This window comes from Gasterosteus aculeatus, chromosome 15 (genome assembly GCF_964276395.1).
Source record: "Gasterosteus aculeatus chromosome 15, fGasAcu3.hap1.1, whole genome shotgun sequence".
Taxonomy (NCBI): domain Eukaryota; kingdom Metazoa; phylum Chordata; class Actinopteri; order Perciformes; family Gasterosteidae; genus Gasterosteus; species Gasterosteus aculeatus.
In genome coordinates, this window is record NC_135703.1 from 8,585,314 (window position 1) to 8,604,645 (window position 19,332).

At 43.5% G+C, this 19,332-nt stretch overlaps 2 protein-coding genes across 3 annotated transcripts; both read left to right on the forward strand.

Moving 5' to 3' along the window:
- The first annotated feature begins 5,413 nt into the window (after positions 1 to 5,413).
- Positions 5,414 to 13,950, forward strand: grhl3 (grainyhead-like transcription factor 3). Of its 2 annotated transcripts, none has more exons than XM_040200423.2 (15): positions 5,414 to 5,589; positions 6,959 to 7,133; positions 7,240 to 7,301; positions 7,869 to 8,106; positions 8,220 to 8,459; positions 9,094 to 9,205; positions 9,360 to 9,454; positions 9,924 to 10,082; positions 10,190 to 10,259; positions 10,349 to 10,461; positions 11,316 to 11,341; positions 11,457 to 11,542; positions 11,660 to 11,745; positions 11,867 to 11,931; positions 12,920 to 13,950. In XM_040200423.2, exons 1-15 carry the CDS (start codon positions 5,573 to 5,575, stop codon positions 13,035 to 13,037), a joined length of 1,662 nt encoding a protein of 553 aa, XP_040056357.2. In that variant the 5' UTR covers positions 5,414 to 5,572; the 3' UTR covers positions 13,038 to 13,950. The 2 variants fall into 2 exon arrangements, with proteins under 2 accessions (XP_040056357.2, XP_040056358.2); XM_040200424.2 differs by having other exon boundaries at positions 9,363 to 9,454.
- Positions 13,951 to 14,295: 345 nt separating this feature from the next.
- On the forward strand, positions 14,296 to 18,533 carry cldn23l (claudin 23-like). The gene is made up of 3 exons (XM_040199861.2): positions 14,296 to 14,696; positions 15,717 to 16,221; positions 16,300 to 18,533. Exon 3 carries the CDS (start codon positions 16,444 to 16,446, stop codon positions 17,200 to 17,202), a length of 759 nt encoding a protein of 252 aa, XP_040055795.1. The 5' UTR covers positions 14,296 to 14,696; positions 15,717 to 16,221; positions 16,300 to 16,443; the 3' UTR covers positions 17,203 to 18,533.
- Positions 18,534 to 19,332: the final 799 nt, after the last annotated feature.

A 19,332-nucleotide genomic window follows, 5' to 3' on the forward strand; every position in this document is an offset into this window, starting at 1 on the left:
AGAAAAAGATATTTTCTCAGAGGATGAGAAAATCGGCTAAAACTTTCACAACCTTTGGTTAATTTGTTTTATATTTCATTCATGATATAATGTTACGGAGCTGTCCTATAATTAAAACTACTTGACAGCAAGATGGTGTGTGTTGTTGTTTTTTTGTAATGCATGCCATGACCTGGGAATGTTCCCCCAAACCCCGACTCACTGCAATTATGCACATTTCTTTGTAGTTGTTTGTTGCTGGAGATAAGCGTCTTCTGTGAAGGGAACTTTTATCTCTGGCCTGAGGAGTTCATAATTAAACCTGATATGGATGAGACCAGTTCTCTGTTTGGGCGGGACCACGTCCAGTGGCTTCAACACCATAGAGTGTGTGTGTGTGTGTGTGTGTGTGTTTGCAACATCAACAAATGTCACATGCTGCCAGTTTCAATACTAAATAAATACCCTACCAGATATTATTTTTATTTAAATTGCAACGCTCCTTTTTAATGAGTTCCTTGGCGGATGTTTCCCTGTGTGCCATTCATGTGTCTTGTGTGACCCCTTAAGTTTGTGTATGTGTCTGTTGCTGTGCACGTGTGTGTGTGTGTGTGTGTGTGTGTGTGTGTGTGTGTGTGTGTACTTGGAGACTTCTTGTTTATATTGTTACGAAGAAGGAACGGTTGCATACTTGCGGTATTGTAAAAGTGTACCTTCAGCCTACAGGTGTCATTCTCCAGCGGTTGTTATTTTTACTCATTCAGTTGTTTTCATACCAATCCTCCAAAAAATAATAGAGCAAATATTTCCAAAGGATACGAGCGAGGAATGACAGCAAACGCCAACAGACTTTCCAGTATCTTAAACATACGGTCTTTGGATTCGGCCCTCAAACCAAATTATATGAAGAAAAACAAACAAACATAGGACAACAGGTATTGATGCAGAAGTTATAGAGACATATTCACAAGGAGAAACTCTGCAAAAGACCTTATGCGTACTGCATGAACTCTATTTTCATGCACTGCGAACTTTACTGCGTCCTTCGTGACAATTCAACAAATGTCTCAAGGGGCTAAAATTAGTGTTTCAGACAAAAGATCAAAAGTTCAAGGGTCAAAAATATTTTGTGGACCAAATCCTATAACTTTTCTCAACAAGCATATATCCTTTTTTCTAAAAATGTTTTGCAAACTAAATATGCATTTGCTCATGTGGCTCAAACTGATCCAAAGTAAAACCTTTTTGTAACTTTGATTTCGGCTTAATTCTGTAAACGTAAACATCTTTTTATTTTTACACGTGGATTATTTTAATTATGGCAAATAATATGAATATGACTGTATGTCTTCTATAGCAGACATACAGTAAATAGTATATATTTTTCCGATATAAAACACGTATGCCTGGAAAAGCTTTTTTCCGGCCTCATGCACGATGCGTTCATTTGTTCATTTGTTCATTAAGACGTTGTGCTCATTTGATAGATTTGCTGGAACTACATTCCTTGTTATGTTTTCCTCTCAAAAAAAAACCCTTCTGGCTACGTTGTCAACTCCTTGCCCTCTAGCAGTGCTCAAAGAAATGCATTTGTGTTGAGCAATGCAACCAACAGATCCTCCCCTGCAGCTTCCTCTTGCCACAGGTGCGTCCCAACCTAATAAAATGCGTAAGTAGAGCTTAAAATCTCCACCGTTCCCTTCCGTTCAGCTCACAGTTTCCTCTCCTGTCCCGTCCCTCACGGCCTGCAGTCTGCTGTGTTTTCATATTCACCAACTCCCCCGTTCTTACACCCGAACCCCCTCTCCTCCCCTCCAGCCCCGATCCTACTCAGGACAATGTGGAGTTTCAGGGAGTGGCTGCTGCTGTTTGGCGGGTGGAATATTAAAAAGCCATGCGGCTGATGAGGTGGTGGTCGTGGTGGTGGGGAAAGGGGGGGGGGGCTACAGAGTTTGTCCAGACTCTTGGAGCCTCTCTAGTCCAGGCCAAACAAAGGCACACCAGCATTCTGCTGAAGACATCTCACACTTCACTTCATTATCACAACTCGGAGGAGCAAAGGTCACGCGCACGCTGATAAAGGGGCGAGCTTTAAACATTACATACATACTTTTCGCAGAAAAAGCATATGTGGAAAAATAAATAAGTTTAGGAGGAAGTAGGCTCATTGTTGAAAGGGAAAGCATTGCTGTTCTGGGAAACCCATCAGGGCTTTACGGTAACAGGTGCATCACTCAGTGGAATCACAGTGTGAGGAGCAGACTGAGAGAAACATGCCCTGGGCTCCTCATACCTCCGTCAACCCTCAGCCTGCATTCCTCCACGACAAACCAAGCAGCCAAGCAGTTACAGAGGTATACAGGGAAGCAGAAAAGAATACAGATCTATGTACTTCACCGTAATAAACTGATAAAAACACAATATAATTATTGTGGTTTTAGAGAATAATTAGCAGGATCTTTGTGTTTAGGGTCTAACTCATGATGGAAATGTTGTCCAGCAGTAAGAGCAGGATGGGATTCGGTGGTCAAAGGAGGAGCAGGAAAAGTAGGCTAGGTGAAAGGAAGAGTCAATGGGAGACACGAAAAAGAGAAAGATAGCCGCAGTGGGAGGCGAGGCGATGAGAGAGCTCCTTTTTCGGCAGCAGTCGTGCGTAGAGCCAGCGCTGATCTCTGTTTGTGTGCAACCATGCATGGTTATGTGCTCACATGCACACGCACACAAACAGTCACACAACAGGCCAAAGCTCAAGGACACTCGGGTCTCGGTGGCCTACTCAGAGGGGTGAGTTTCAACACACTGAGAGGAAGTCGTTTGAACGTCTTTTGACATTCATCAAAGTTTCCTCATCAATCCCACCTTTGGATTTGTGCGGGCATCTCCGAGGGGCCACTCTTACCATTTTAGGATGAAAAGCTGTCCTTTTCCCCCCCGAAGTGACAGTGTGTGTAGCGAAGATATCTTGAAATCTTAAAATAAAATAAAAAAGTCATATAACAATAGAAAGTGTCAGCATGGGTTTGTCGCATTGGTGCCACTTTTATTTTATAATTTTATTTTCACCAGTGTTTTACTGGTTCATAACTGATAATTTCCAAAGAAGTTTCCTGGAAAAAACAATTTGATTAAGAAATAATAATATTAAAGTATTTGTAATTTAAATGGAGCAGTTGTTTCAATGAGAAGTACTAACCTTTATTGAAATAACTGTTATAAAGAATATACAGAATAATCTACATATATTCATTCCAAATTGTCTGATGAAACTGTGTCTGCTATTGCCTTGTTATTAGTCACATTCAGTAGAATTTTTGGAATTCTTAATAAAATCTCTATGAATTATTCCAATCCCACCCTAATTCATATTAAGTCATATTTTAAAAAATATTTTCCAGCTTATTTTGGGACTAAACATACATACTTAATGCCCATGTAACCAGTTAAGAATTACTGCTTGACCTTCACGTGCATTTAACAACTTTCTAACAATAAAGCAACATTTGTCTCAGAAACCAGGGTTGGTTGTGTTGATCCCTTCCTGGATTCTTCTTCTCAGATGTTTGTTTCTGTTTAACCTTTTAGTGTGTTAATCTCTGAGCACTAATGAGAGCCGGAAAGAGAAAAATAGGATGGGGCACTAGAAAGAAACCACAAACCGTTCACGAGCCTATGAAAAGGGAAAGGGCCGGACACACGTCCACGTTACGCCCTTTTCCCTGTGCACTTCTCTTCTCCCTCTTCAAGGTATCTGAAATATCACGTTTTAGTCAATGACATGAGAACGTCCTTTAAATAATTGAATTGTGTAAATGCCACAACATGTGGCGTGAAGTAATGCAGAGGAGCCGACCGAGTTTCTTTCCTTTTTCTTTTAACAATCCTGATCCGAGGCCAAATTGCCCTGTAGGTGTTTGCGTTCATGTGCGTGTTATATATCATCAGGGTGTGTGCGCGCATGTGCGTGGGCCAGTTGCACAGCACGCACCCCTGTGTGTTACCACGATACATTCCATCATGTGCCAAAAACACGCACACACGCTCGCACGCACGCACGCACACACACACACACACACACAATTGACAGATAAAAAAAACACATGCAATTATTCACATTACTTTCTTTTTGTGCATTTGTGTGTGTGTGTGTGTGTGTGTGTGTGTGTGTGTTTGTGTAAATGTTGATGTGTGGGTGGAAGACAAGACACTTTACTAAAATGAAGACCGTACGTGTCCAACTGCTTTTAGATTACTGATAAAACTTTGAGCTTTGACTTTGCGTGCTTTTAAGTGTGTGTGTACGTGTTTTGTTGTGAAGTCATTGTTAAAGTGAACACATCTTCAATCAATGCGCATCACAGTTTGTAGTCAACATCGTCAAATCGGTCCCCATTTCTCTGCAGATAAACCGTCAACTTGTCACAGTCTGTTTCCATCTTCAATCTAACGTTGCTTCAAATCTAACCACTTCCCATGGGTATATATATTAATGAATATTAAATAAACATTCTGCTTTTAAATTTACCACATTTTGTACTTCACTGATCATTTAATAAAACTGTTTGTATACATCAAAACCCTTAACACCAAGTAAAGTAGCTCAAATTTGCAGCAGGTGGACTGATTTAAGCCTTAGAATGTACACATCAATAATAATAATACATGTAATAATACTATTATGGCACAAACCTCTAAAATAAAACCTAGGTACATTTACTTACATATCATTTTAGATTAGAGTAAAATACATCAAATCGTATTTATTGGTTGTTTGTTAAGGAGTCTATGTTTTGCTTTGTAGTCATTATAAGGAATTGACAAGGAAGGCACCTTTAATCATATCGTTAATTTAAAGTAACATATCGAACACATGCAGCACAGCAGTAAAACGATCACGAAAAACAACACGTCTTTATCTGGGGGCTACAATTAGTTTTTTTCTGTTTAAATGCACAACATTTTAAACCCTCACACATTTTTCTTTCACTTGGTTGTAAAACATTCATTTGTGATTTAACCTTCCTTTAAAGCTTATACCTCTTAAAATTCTTGCATCTTTGATCCCTATAAAAACTAAGAAACCAAAACCTGTGCATGACATGGAAATAAAGGGGGAGAGTGAAAAATGATACTGAAAAGGTATTAACATTTAAAAGCTGAGTTCCAGGCTTTTCTCATAGTCATTTCACACCTCTGGGATCCCCACTCTCTCTCTCCTTAGTCCCACCATAATGAGATTCAAAACACTCCTGCCGCAGATTGTCTTGCAAAGTGTCCTCCTGGCTGCACACACGCTCATACACATGAAAGCCAGTTTCTCTCTGGCATCTGAAGAGTTAATAATCCTACACCTGTCCTATCAGACACCTGTTTCACTTCTCTCAGCCAATCCGAGAGCAGAGGGAAACTCACTGCTGGCATGAAATAAACGTGGGCCCGGTTCAGAGGGAATCACAACACTTGACTCATCAGTGTCACTGATCTCCTCTGCTGTACGGATTCACTCCCTGACTGAGAGACACGCAGAGAGAGAAGCTCCTACAAACAGCAAAGAGTTGAATTAAAGGAACCTATTCCGGCGGATTGGATTGGAGACATGACCAAAGAGACTGAGTGAGTTGTCTTATCTTAACTTATCATATCTTGCAACTTGGGTTTTTGTCATGATTTTACTTTTCCAAAGTATGTTTTCCCCATTTCAACATTTTCAGTTCATGTGAATCAGTAAATAGTTGATGTTTTTTTCTGGGGGACAGAAATCCCCTTTCTTTATATTAGTGATGTGAAATATGTGTATTTTGCAGGGTAAATTGATATGGCTACTTTTAACACGCACAAGTTGTCCTGTGTTGGTAGTGGGTCTGTTTCAGCCCGCGTTGTTACTAACCCAGGGGCCACAGCGCACAAAAGGAGGTCGGGAAATGAGAATCCTCTCTTGAGTGTGTCGGACACAGACGGATGTCTGCGTGTAATGCATTGTACATTACGTAATGCCGAAACCCTAGACACCAACTGCCCCCCCCCCACCCCCCTAGTCCACCGCCTCCTTGTCTGTGTAGAAACGTCTGCACTCGCCGGGTATTAGGGGGCAATTGAGAGTAAGTAATGGGATTGTGTGGTGCTTGTTGAGGCCGCTCGGTGTGAGAGGGAGCGACAGGTGCATCTTGGAGCAGCTTTAGTTTTTGTGACGTCGCTGCACATCAGGTCTAGTTTTCCAGGTCTTTAGTGTTTTGAATGCACTTCCTCTTCTTGTGAGGTGCCGGTGGGAAATCACTGCATTTCTACCGAAGCTGTGGGGCTGCTGCAGGGATCCGGCACACCTGTGGTCTTTTCCTCCTGTCAGCACTTTTAATTAGCTGTTTGCTCAGAGTAAACTGCAGCTATTTGTTCATTAGCTTCTTCAGGCCAAACTCCAAAGGGGGATTCTCCTGACAATCAAATGTCACCATGAGTCTTTCCAGACAAATCCAGTCCTCTCACCCCCCCACCACCCCACTCACCTTGATTTTTTTTTTTTACATATGCTATGAAAAGCCCAAAGTCAGCACTTGTGGCCATGCATTTACTTAGTAATAGCATCTTGTCTTGTTGTTTAAGGCTTATTCAAATGAGAGAGGATTCAAGAAAGTAGTTTTTTGTCCTTCTATTCCAGAAACCACAAAAAACAAGGTGCGTGGGTCTGCGATGAGGGGAGGAGGGGGGGGGGGTGTTAATGGGTGGGTTTTTAAACCTTTTTGACACCACTGCTTTTAAGGGATGTTCCAGGGTTTTGCAATCAAAACCTTCCATGCTCAGGGGCAAGTATGTGCATCATCCCGCAGCTCAGGAACTACCGTGAAACATACTGTCATTCTGTAAAACCCTCTGTGTCAAATAAACACAATTCAACATTTTTACACTTTTTTGTCTGTTTTTCCGTTTACAGAATACTTTTAATCGTCAATCTAATCATTCACTGTCAACTCTTTTCTCCACAATGCAGGACTCTGGGACTGGTCCATCAGAGCGAGAACTTCATCTATAACCGTTACAACAGCTACGCCATGGACTCCTGGTCCTACCTGGAGAGCCCCGTCCTCGAGCAAACCGCCCCCAAACCCAGACTCCAACCGGGAGAAGACCTAACAGCCTTAACCCTGCTTTATGAGCAGTGCAAGGTAGGACACGTGGGACTGAATAACCATCCAAAATGACCTCTGTGTTAACCCAAAGAGGAATTCTAACTCTGGCCACTTGCATTTCTTAAATTTGTTATTTTTCCAGAACCACAAAGATCAGAAGATGGTTACCAGCAACCGCCTCGGCAACATCTGCAAAACAGAGAGGTAAGACACAAGCTCACCGAACTGTTACTGTGGTAGAATCAATAGATTCAACAGTCATTCCAAGAAAAGCTTTGTGGCCCAATATAAATGTCCCCTGTTGTCACTGAATAAAAAAACATTTGAGAAAGTGTTATAATAGAAAAAGAAAGGCACGGCTTTGGGAGGCATTAAACCAGTGAGTGAGTAATCCCCAAGTCAACATGGTCGGGGGGATTATCGTTAACCTTTTCAGTCGTCCCATCCATCCATATGCTCTCTATCATCGTCTGCGTCTTTCGCAACAGGCCTCCCTCGGTCCTCGCTTGCCTCTCCGAACCTGCACCTTTTTTTAGGTGGGTGAGAAACGGCTATTGTTGGGGCGCCGTGTTGTCACCTCAAATATTTTGAACTGGGAAACTCAAACACAGCGAGTTAAAGGAAAGAAAAAAAAGAGATGGATTAAGAGACAAATACCAGGGCCTCCCCACCGCATCTTTCTGCGAGTTCACCTTGCAGTAGCTGTGTGTGCTTTTGCTGACTGTTATATGTTTGCACAGGCTGACTGACTGTTTTTCCTCACTCCGGCAGGAATCAAACCAACGCCAATGAGCTCGATTCATTGGAGGCGTCCGCCAACGTCCCCTTGAGTCATTCCCAGGAGTTTTTGGGATCCAAGCAGGACGCCTCGCTGGCTATCCCTGCCACCGCCGCCTCAGACAGCTACGCCACCCTAACCAGCGTGGTGGCAGACAATTACGACAAGCAGGAGCTCAACATTATATTTGATTCCCTGTTGACCGGTCCATTCCCCGATCCTAGCACAGAGGTAAATTTAAAAGAATTAGCATTTGAAATCCCTATTTTTCCGGTGTCTTTTATATAGTATCTGTAATGGCACCTCTTCTCTTTCACTAACAAATCTATTTCTGTGAATTTCAGACTCTTCCCTACAGCGGATCCTTCCCGGACGAACAATCCAGCCCCGTCTACTCGGGCTCCTACGGCGGCTCCCCGCCAGAGAGATTCAGGAATGAGTTCCAGTTTTCACTGGGAGCTCCCTTGGCTTCTTCCTGCAAGTCCAGTGAGCTGCCCATGGTCTACCTGAACAAGGGCCAGTTCTACCCCATCACCCTCCAGGGGGTCGACAGCCGGGCCTGCCACGCTGCCACTAAAGTCAAGGTGAGTCACGGTAACAGAGTCGCTGTTTTCACTGCGGTTAGTTACGGAAAAAACAAATCTGTTGTCTGTTGTTCTTGGAAGCATTTTTCCCGTCAGGCTTTCTTCACGGACGCATTATTAAATAAATGACTTGCGTGCCACCTAGCCAAACCCTTCCCAAATATACTGGCTGGCCCTCCCTTGGAGTCAGCTCCCCTGTGACTAATTCCCCGCTGACACCCTGAACACCGGGGTGGCACCGTTGAAATGACGGTGCCCTGTAGTTTGTATTCTTGCCGGTGGCGTAACGAGGCCAGAGGGCAACGGAGCTCTCCGCTCAACTCCCTGACAAAGTGGAGGAAGAAAAAAAAGAAGGAGTGGACGGAGGGGAGGTGTAGTGTGGTGTCGATTTAAAACACAGGTCACAAACCTTTTTTTCTTTGTCAAGCAAATCAGAGGATAAGAACACACACAAACACACACCCGCTCACTGCAAATAAGTGATGACAATGTCCTGAGAAAAGGGGGATTTGGAGTGATTAATGAAACGGGATGGAGATTCTTCGGCGCGACGGCCGCTGAAAGAATTGCGCTCAGTTAGGCGAACGTTCCTAATGGTCGGCTTTCCCGTTTCCTTTCTCTTTCCCCGCTCCAGACGGTGGTGATGGCTCTGTTTGAGAACGACAAGAACCCAGAAATGCAGCTCCGCTTCTGGAATCACTGGCACGCTCGTCAGCCCACTGCCAAGCAGAGGGTTATTGACATCGGTATGTGTTTTTCAAATAGTACAAAAATACACATGCAACTTCAGGTCGCGCACAAGTTAACAGACACCAACACCAATCACATGAAAGGGAATCAACAATTATCAATTACCAAATAAAGAAGATTGAAAATATATCTATTTTTCCCTCCTTACAGCAGACTACAAAGAAGTTTTCAGCGGCATCAGCAATGTGGAGGAGTTGGCCTTCAACGCTCTTTCCTTCGTTTGGAACCCCAATGAGGAGGCCAAGGTAAACACACACACGCAGAGTGTTTTTATATATAAGCTGGCTCTGTGAGCCCAGTAGTCTGAAGAGAGAAGCAACAAAACAGGTGGAGGATTTTGAAGAAAAGAGAGGACAGGTAGAAAAGGGAGGTGCAGAGGAGGAGAAGGAGTGGCAGAAGAGGGTGGGGAGGAATCCCAGAAATGTGTTTGGCCCCGAGGCTCCTGTCGCCACCGGGGCGAGAGCCACAGAGAAGCTTATACGAGCTTCTCTGTGGCCCAAAGGTGCTGGGGCAGGGCCACCAAACCTGCTGCAGGTGGAGAGAACCAGGAAGAATTATTAGAGTAATTATCAATGGATAGGATTAAGAGGTCTAAGACTGCTCCGATGATTACAAAAAAATAATTGGACGTCACACAGAAACACGTTTGTGTCTTTCTTTTAAATTGTATCCATTAAAATAATATGACAAACGTTCCGACACCTTTCCCCACAGGTTTACATCGGCATTAACTCCCTAAGCACCGACTTCTCGTCCCAGAAGGGGGTTAAAGGCCTTCCTCTGAACCTGCAGATTGACACGTACGACTTCAGCTCGGGAACCAACCAGCTCCTACACAGAGCCGCCTGCCAGGTCAAGATCTTCTGCGATAAGGTACGTGACTTGTGTCATTCCCTTTCAAAATGGCCTTGCTTGCACAAAAAAAATCTTTTTTGTGTAGTCAAAGTCCTTACGTTAACCATGTGATTGTGGGTCCTCAGGGTGCTGAGAGGAAAATGCGTGATGAGGAGAGGAAGAGGAGCAAAAGGAGGACGAAGCCCGATGCTAACGGTGAGTTTTGCCGATAGAAATGTATCTACGTCTTGAAGATATTCCCTCCGTTTCCAAGCGTGTATTCTAACTTCTGCTTTTGTCTCCAGCCAACAAGTCTTCAGTGAGCAGCGACTGTACCTTCTTCCAAACCCTGGATGATCACATCACCCAGCCAGTTCTGTTTATCCCAGAAACACACCTCTCCAGCTTACAGCGCATGGTAGGTCCCCCATTATCCTCTCCCTTTTTTTTCCTAGTGTTGAGTGAGTCATGTTACCGACCACTGTATCCCTGTAGGCAGTAGCACGGGTACGTGAGAGGCAGGGAAAGAACTGTGGGAAAGTATGCAGGGGGGGAAAGAGAGGCTGGGAATGGTGTCAGCGAAAGTGAGGGTAAAAACACAGACTTGGGATCAGATGAGCTAATTGGAGTCGAAACCAGACACAAGTGCCGACACTGCGATTAAGCATGGGGGCTTACGCACAAAAGCACTCACACACGCACACCTGATGCAACAGCTCGCTGACACCTGACATGCAGTGTGCACCACCCTCATATTCTCTGGAGGGGTTTTTTTTCACACACAATTGCAAAAACAGTGAGTTGAGAGTGTGCTGTTCAGACAGGTCAGTCTACTCACACCGTGGAGTCAATAGCGTGTGTTTTTACAGCGTTGTAAAGGGGGGAAAACAAGGGATTTCATTTAGATACAACTCTCTTAATTGACTGTGAGGGAGACGGTTTGAAAGGAAGACCTGCGATTGCATAACAACGCGGTGACATGACGCCTGATGCATGTGTGTGGCGTGAAAGGCAGTAAACGTCTTTGATTGACGGGGACGATAAAGCGAAGGATGGTCCTATCAGTGTCTCTCCATCAGGGTCCACGCTTATGGAGTTTAGAGGCTGCGGGAAATGCCGTCTTAAAGTAATGATAACATTCTTCTACGGCAGTGTTACGCAAAAGATAATGAATGGGAAGGTGAATTCAAGCAATGCTTTTATCAGTGTGTGAGTGGTGTCTAATCAGATCTCTGCTCTGCTGTCTTTTTTTTTTTACCTTTGTCTTTCTAGGCTCCTCCCATGGACGACAATGAAAGGTGAGCTTACAAAAGACACGGCGACATTAACAGCTTTACATCGCAACCATTTCTGTCCGAACAAACACACAGCGGCTGTTTTAGTCTAACGTGAACGTCTGCTGTGTTTTCCCAGGAGTTCTTTGAAGAGATTATATCCAGACAGAGAACAAATGAGCTCTCCACCTAGCAAACAGGGCCGCAGAGAAGACCCACAAAGAGGTACATGGGACTAAAAGTCAAATACAAAAGAGAAGAAGAAGATGCAATCTAGAATGAGCCCATTGGCCGTATTTATTAATGCTAAATGTTTAAATTCCTTCTCTCAATTTCGAATAGTTCTGCTGTATGTGAGGACGCACACCGACGAGGCTTTCGACGCGCTCATGCTCAGAACGCCAACACTGTCGGGCCTACGGGAAGCTGTAAGTCACAAACCCTCAAAAGTGTCGGAAATCATTTTACAACATGGTCAGATATGTTAGCGTACGTACATTGTCTTCAGCTGGAGATCTTGCTAACTCTCACATTCCTTTTCTTACTAAGGTTTCAGAAAAGTACGGTATCCAGCTAGAGACCATTGGCAAAATCTACAAAAAGTGCAAGAGAGGGTAAGTTTCTTATTCATATTCTTCTTTCTTCTGTGTTAAGTTGGTTTAAAGTAGTGCAATTGACACAGACATGGTGCATGAATATAGGCCTCAGTTTGTGGTTTCAATCTCATTCTCCTTTAAGGAAGCTCATGTCGACAGACCGGGTAGGTAGGTTATTTGGCTCGGCCTCCTGGAATGTGTTAATTGTAGCTTCTCCAAAAGAAAGACGGATGAGGTTGACTGCAAAGATTTCAATAGTCATGTTGATGAGTCATCGCCATTTGATCTCTTCGTGTTTTCATAACTTAAACGGATCATCGGGAAGTACTGCGCTGTTGAAAGACCTATAAAGCTATAGGTTTCCAGTTATTAGCTGAAGGTTGTCCATCGAGTTCTGATCTTCTTTTAAACTGTCACACGTCACATTTCTATTCACTGAATTTTCAAACGGGTCACATAGATTTGCAAGCGTCGCCTTTCTCCGTCGCTGATTTTCAGTCCTTTTGGATTCATGGATAAAAAGATTTAAATGTATTTGATTTAGAGTTACTTAAAAAAAAAGTAGCACTTGAGTGGTAATGAAGTCGTCTTCTCTTCCTGACGGATTATTCCCACAGATCTTCTTGTAAAGTTGTTAAAATGATTGCCGCCACACCGCAGCAGAATTTCGAAAGAATTAATCGACTTTAACTGGCACATTGGACCCCTGTCAAACTGACAATGGTCTGAGCCAACAAAGGAGATCAGAAGGCTTTTCTTGAAATGTAAATAAGTAGTTCTGACAGCCCTGTTTCTTGCTTTTGCTGGCATCCGTCACTGCTCCGGGGAGCAGCTAAGCTAACAGGTTGGGTTGCATTCTCGCTGCTGTTCCTTCCCTCCTCTTTCACTCTGGTCTTCAATCAACCCTGTCGCTGCAGGCACAATGCACATTAAATGTTAGGTAGAGAAGGACTAGATTGACCTAATTTAATATCTTCATATAAATTTAATATCGTCTCCTTTCCAGGATTTTCATCAACATGGACGACAACATCATCGAACATTACACCAACCAGTCGGCCTTCCTCATTGAGATGTCCGAGCTCGTCAACGGGCAGTTCCAGGTCACCCTCATTGAAGTATGAGAGCGAGCGTCCAATCAGCCGCCTGCTCCATTGAAGAATGTAACTACTCCCAGCTGGCAGTTTGGACCATCTCTTATAGCACTGCTCAGTCAAAGACAATGTAAGCTTTAGACTGCCGAAACCAATGAGAGAAGCTGAAGAGAGAACGCGTTTGTACAGCTTTCTGCCGGTGATGTAGATACTCCACGACTTTGTTATTTGAATTGTAACTCAACAGCAATTATGATGAACAACCTGTACATAGATCATGTAAATAGAACTTAATATGAAAGTGTTTTATGAACTAGCCATGTGTGTGTGTGTGTGTCGAAATCCATTTTCCACATATTTCTATGTATTTCAATTTTTTTTTTACAGAGCTCTGCATAAGTTTTGTGTACAATCCATTTTTAGCATTTTCAGAGGTTCCTATTCTTGTTGCTTTTAATGTATCCGTCATTTATTCTAAAAAGGGCCTATGTTGCGTTTCCTCACCCACGGCCTACTTTTGATGTTTTTTCACTGCCATGGAGTATCTTCCTGCAGGATCCTGTTAGTTTCACCACTAACCCCAATGGTTTCATTCAGAACCTAAAGTCAGACATTTCCACCCGTAAAACCACACAATAGTTAGTATTGGCCATAACTTAGCTTAGAGTTGTGGACATTTCCTTCCACTACAGTGTAACCACAGAGTTAAAAAACAGTTCAAACCCGTCAGTCCCTGAGGCCCGCCAAAGGATTTTCATTTTATGCGTGTGTGTGTGTGTGTGAGTGTGTAAAAAGTTGTAGAATTATTTTTCCCTTTTTACGTTACGCATCATTTCAAAACAAGCATGTATCCCTGTAAGATTTCATTATTATATCATGGCAATTCTAGTTGTATTAGTCCCATCATGCCTTTTTTCTAACAAAATAAAGAAAATGCATAATAGATTTTGTGTCTGTCTCTTAATTCTCCATAGAGATCTGATTGAAAAGCGGGACCATGCACAGCACAATCAACTATTACTGGTGTGTGTCTGCACAATTCGATTGTATTTACTTGTATTTTAGAAACAGCTTATTGCTTTGTCAGCTCTCTACAGTTAAAAAAAACCCTTAATTCCCTCTGCACAGGAGGGTTTTGGTCTTATGTTTTGCATCTGTATGACTCATAGTGTGTGCACGTTCAATGAGTGCTGGGGGGGTCATATGTAGATCGAAACAATTAAAACACCAAAAATTAAAATTCCGTTCCTAGTATTTCAAGCTGCCCTTTGCGACCCATCCGGGCTGCACACGTGCGTTGAAGAAAAGCTTCCCCTATTAGAGGACACTGACAGCACAGAGTCAATCCTTTTCCCAGTTGCAACACAGACATCCTTCAGCAAGTAAAAGACAGACGCGCGCACACACTGACACACACAGTGTGAAGCAGAGAGGCAGAGAGGCAGACGGCCGGTGCACGCAGACAAAAACAGGCGCAGAACACCAGGACAAACAGAGGCAGAGACGGACGGGGAGACTGCTGAAGCGAGGACAAAACCAGGGAAGGACGACGGAGCAAGAGTAACAAAGAGGTGGCTGCTACGTCCCCCCCCCCCCCCCGCTGGGAGAGAGAAACATGTTCACCATTCAGATGAGAGCACGGAGGCAGCCAGAGATCTGCAGTGAGGAACCAACAATCCTCCCTGAATGGTAAGCAACTGAGACTATGTGGACTGCGGGTGTGTGTTTGCATCTGCGAGAAATGTGGCAGCATGAGAGAATGTGTTTGGGCTATTAATAACCGCACAGTGTATCCATCCTTTTCAATTCATCATACATCTCTCTGATGTTGTGCCTCTCAGCCGATGTTCCCATAGCACACCCCGCTCTGCCATCTCATTGCATCTGAATGCGGCATCTGGTGAAGTTTCTGTCTTCAAGTGAACATTGAAAAATTAACACAAATTCTGCGTATTGAAAGCAGACCTGTAACCGAGACAGTGGATGCCCTGAGAGCTGGGTTAGATCTCAGATCCTCATACGTGCCACCGTCTCACTCTCCTCCCAAAGTAAAAACATTGTGTTAGCGCCACAGGAAATAACGCCTAGTTTCATATCATAAGTTAACACACACTGTTGATTCTAGACAAAGATGACGACATTACAATGTATTTATGAAATTACACTCTACTCACAGATTTACACAACATCCAGACAAACATACATTCGCATGGCACATCTCCATTCCATTTACTATTCTAGTGTGTTGTGGTATTTATTGTATTGTGTTGTGTATTCCATTCATGTTCATTCTGGCATTGTTCAGTACATCGTTTCTATCTATTTTTGATAATCCTGGCGGATATCCAGTCAGATTTTATAAAAATTGCAGAATTGCAAAAAATGCAGAGTAATTAAATCTCACCATACTGAACCAAAACAATTGGCTTGAAAATGTATTTTCCACCACCATCCATACACACGTGTTGCCAGATCACCGGTGAGAAAAATGAGCTATGAATGAGAATATATATATATATATGTGACTGGCAAATGCTACATTTTAGGATTAAATCAATAAAAAAACAGGAAACTGTGAAACAGCAAAACAAACAACAAACAAAGCAACTTCTTATCTGAGACATCATCTTGTTATTGCTTTTGTGTGTTTCTTTGACGGAGTTTACTGATAATGATTGCTTGTGTTTGTTTGTTTTTCCTTCGTCCCAGAGGGCATTCTTCCCTCCTCCAGACCGAGACAGTGTAGATGGACTCAATCTGCATTCAGACGCTGGTCTGACGCAATGAGAGACATGACGGATTTCTTGCAAGGTCATTGCTCACCATCAATTGTACGCTTTGAGAGAACAACAACGCACACACTCACACACACACACACACGCACACACTTGTACGCATGAAGTCAATTATGCCTGTATTGGTTACAAGCCAGTACTCGAGCGGATCAGGACTTGTACAGAGAGGAATCCCACTAGGTTTTATGAGAAATAAAGAAATAAACACACACTGTCACGTTGAAACTGGGCAGGTTATTGTATCCTAGCAACAGGGAAAGACATCGACCGCTCAATCGGTTCCTGTCCAGCACCGGAGCCGTGAAGCCAAACCTCCCTCTGCTCCCGTGTTGTGGAGCGCTCGGCTACACTTCACACCTCTTTTGTTTTCATCTCAGTCACGATGACGAATCGGCAGCTAAAAGACGTTTGACAAAGAGGTAATGGATACATTTCTATTTTGAACTTATGTTGAACTGAACTTGATTCTGTGCAAACATTTTTTTTTTTCTCAACAGATCCGCACTGTTCTGGCGGGACCCGAGACACGGACAAATCATACTGACAAGCAGCATCAAACGTTTCCTTTCTTCTGTGCGGCTGGTCTCTTTACTTATACGTCTTGAAAGCCTTGGAGTAGAATCCTAGTTTCACCCCTCACAATGCACACTCCAGCCTCCATGGTGACGGGGATCGTCTTCGCCCCTCTGGGATTGGTCCTCGTCTTCACTGCTGCCATCACCCCTCAGTGGAGAGAGGGACAGGCGCGGCTGGGCGCGTCGGGCCCGGGGTCACCTCTTCGATCGGGGGCAAAAGGTCAGGGGAAAGGGGGCGCTAGGCCCGCGTCGGCGGGGGCGCTGCTACTGCTGCGCTCTGATGGGCTTTGGGAGAGCTGCCTGCAGGTGGAGAACTCAGAGCTGAAGCAGTGCTGGCCTGTGGCGGGGTCGTATCGGAGAGACCCCAGGGTCCGCCTGGCACAGGGTTTCATCCTCACCTCGCTGTTCCTGTGCGGCACCGGCATTATGCTGGCGTGTATTGGCGTCCGGTGCTGGACAGACACCCCTCTGAGAGGCGTGGCAGCCACGGGGGGGCTCCTGGTGGTGATCGCCGGGCTGCTGAGCCTGACTGCGCTCTCCGTGTACACCCACAACCTCCCGAGACTGGGGATGGCGGATCCGAGCAAGGCGATCAAAAGCGCCAGGTTCCCGCGCCTCAGCCTGCATCCCGCCGGCTCGCTCTACTTCGGGTGGCTGGGTTCATGCTTGCAGATGCTGGGCGGCAGCGCTCTGCTGTTCAGCTTCAAGCGACCCGCGTACCCAGATTGCCCGTCGTGCCTGAAGCTACGGGTTTGCCCCGCATGCCGTCCATGTCCCGAGATCCCCAACAGGCCGGACAACGATGTATATGAGGTCAGCTGTTAGAATGTAGAACTAAAAAAATACCTTCAAGGTCAAAGTCAGCATTTTATTATGTGGATCCAATCGGCGTTGATTGTAAATGTGGCCGATTAAAGCTATAAATGTATCATCCTTTAACATCATTCATCGTGATTCTCTTATCTCATAGATCCTATTCACTTTGGGAGGCCATTTTGGCTTTTTACACTAAACGCATAGAAAACAAAGTTCTGTTTTTGAGCAGCATCTAAAGCACAAGAGGAATCCAAACTGCTGTATAGTTCTCCCTGGCCACTTCGCCACACGCTGGATGCAGATAGAACAATAGATTTTGCAGCCACAAATTGAGGTTTCTCGATCAATAGCAGACGCCGAGGAGTTTATTGCTCCGATCGACTCCATTTGCAATCGGCAATGATTGGACATCCACATAAAACCATGTGAATCTACTTTTAAAACATGGGCAAATAAGAGAAGATCTGGAAAGGCACTAAAGTCCCTCTCAACTCATCAGCTGATTAATCTGCCCGCAGAGTAAATGAGTCAATTCATCAATGATTGCAAACCACAGGACATTACTACTTCTTGTTTAACGGACTTGATGCTTGTACAGCGATTAGATGTTGACGTAGACGAGCCTTTGGTTGGGTGTAAAGTTCAAATCAAAGAGAGAGGGAATCAAAGCGTAAATGGATTGAAGAGAGAGGTTCATTATGGTTGAAAAAAGTCCAAGTTCCCGCTGCCTTTAACTACGACATGTAGCGAAACATGACTGTCGTATCTCTTTGTGCTGCCTTTTACATCGTAGCCGTGCCTTTGTACTGTTCACTGTGTCTGTGTCCGAGAAAAACTGTGAAATGTGAAATATTTGTGATAAATATATAAGTTGCTTAGATAATGTTATGGCTTTGAATAAGATTATTGAACGAGCTTGTGTTGGATCCGGTTACAGATCACAGTCATTAAACTGGATTTGATCTCCTTGGTTTTACATTTGTAGAAATCTCGTTCTTGCAAATGTGGTTTGGAGGTTTGGAGAGAACAATCTTGGATTAATTTTTCATTAATTGCAATCTTTTATAATTTTCTCAATGCAGTCGCTAGAGATAATTAAAAAGACCAATTCTAGAAGTAATATAAGTGTAAGAACATTACAAATCATCCACCAATTTTTCAGCCTGCAGGAAAATTCATCCAATAAATAATATTCCTAATGTAATAACCAGAGTAGTGAAGAGACGTGAAGTATTAGAGGAGTGTTCAAAGGGGTGTTGTTTGTTCTTTATCAAATATTTGTTGGTGTTAACTTATCACAGTGTTGTATTCTGTATTAAATAAAGCATTTCAGCAATGTATCCCTGTGTGCTGCAGCCATGCTGCTGTTGCTTTTTGCCATTGAGAGGAAAGATTATTCTAGCTTTAAATAAAAAGTCCCTCTCTCTGTGAACAAGGTCACTTCAGTGAATTAGCAAGAAAGAGCCAAACCAGGTTCTGGGGAAAAGTTATTTTGGCCAACAACGTCGTTCAAAGAGTGAGAGTCAGAGAAACCAATCTGGATACTGGTAACTTTTTTTGGCAAATGTTAACATTAAATGTTAATTAAAAAAATAAGCTTGTCCTGTAGCTTAGGTGCCTGTTTTTGTCAGACCTTGATTTGAGTCCACCTGCAGTAAATTGAACTAATTGGATGTGCATTGGAAGGGTACACGCCTATCGATATAAGGTTTTTACAGCTAACAAGGCATAGCAGAGGAAAAAGGTAGAAGGAAATGTGTGCAGACCTCAGAAGCAGCAGCAGGGTGGTGTTGAGGGGGAAGACAAAACATTATAATTAAGGCACAGGAAAGTGTTCCATGTGTTACTCTTTCTATCTTTTTAAAAAAAAAACGTATTCTGCTTTGTATTTATGAGGTAGTTGGTGTAGATTTAATAAGGGAAAACTAATTCAAACTATTTTAGCTGAAGGCTACAAAACAAAATGGGGAAAAGGGGAAAGCTGTAAAAAAGCATTGACCTCGTATTAATATTTCATTATGATTTCATTAACTGTTTGGACTGCGCGCGGAAACTAATTTGAAAGCAGCGAGCATGACCTGGTGATCAAAAACAGCAGCGACACAATCTCCACATGATCTATTCACTGGAATTGACCAA

Coding starts and splice junctions, on each gene's coding strand:
- grhl3 (XM_040200423.2), top strand. Junction 7,134..7,239: donor TGCTTTATGAGCAGTGCAAG/GTAGGACACGTG, acceptor TTATTTTTCCAG/AACCACAAAGATCAGAAGAT. Junction 11,543..11,659: donor CAGAGAAGACCCACAAAGAG/GTACATGGGACT, acceptor AATTTCGAATAG/TTCTGCTGTATGTGAGGACG.
- cldn23l (XM_040199861.2), top strand. CDS start 16,444: ATGCACACTCCAGCCTCCATGGTGACGGGGATCGTCTTCGCCCCTCTG.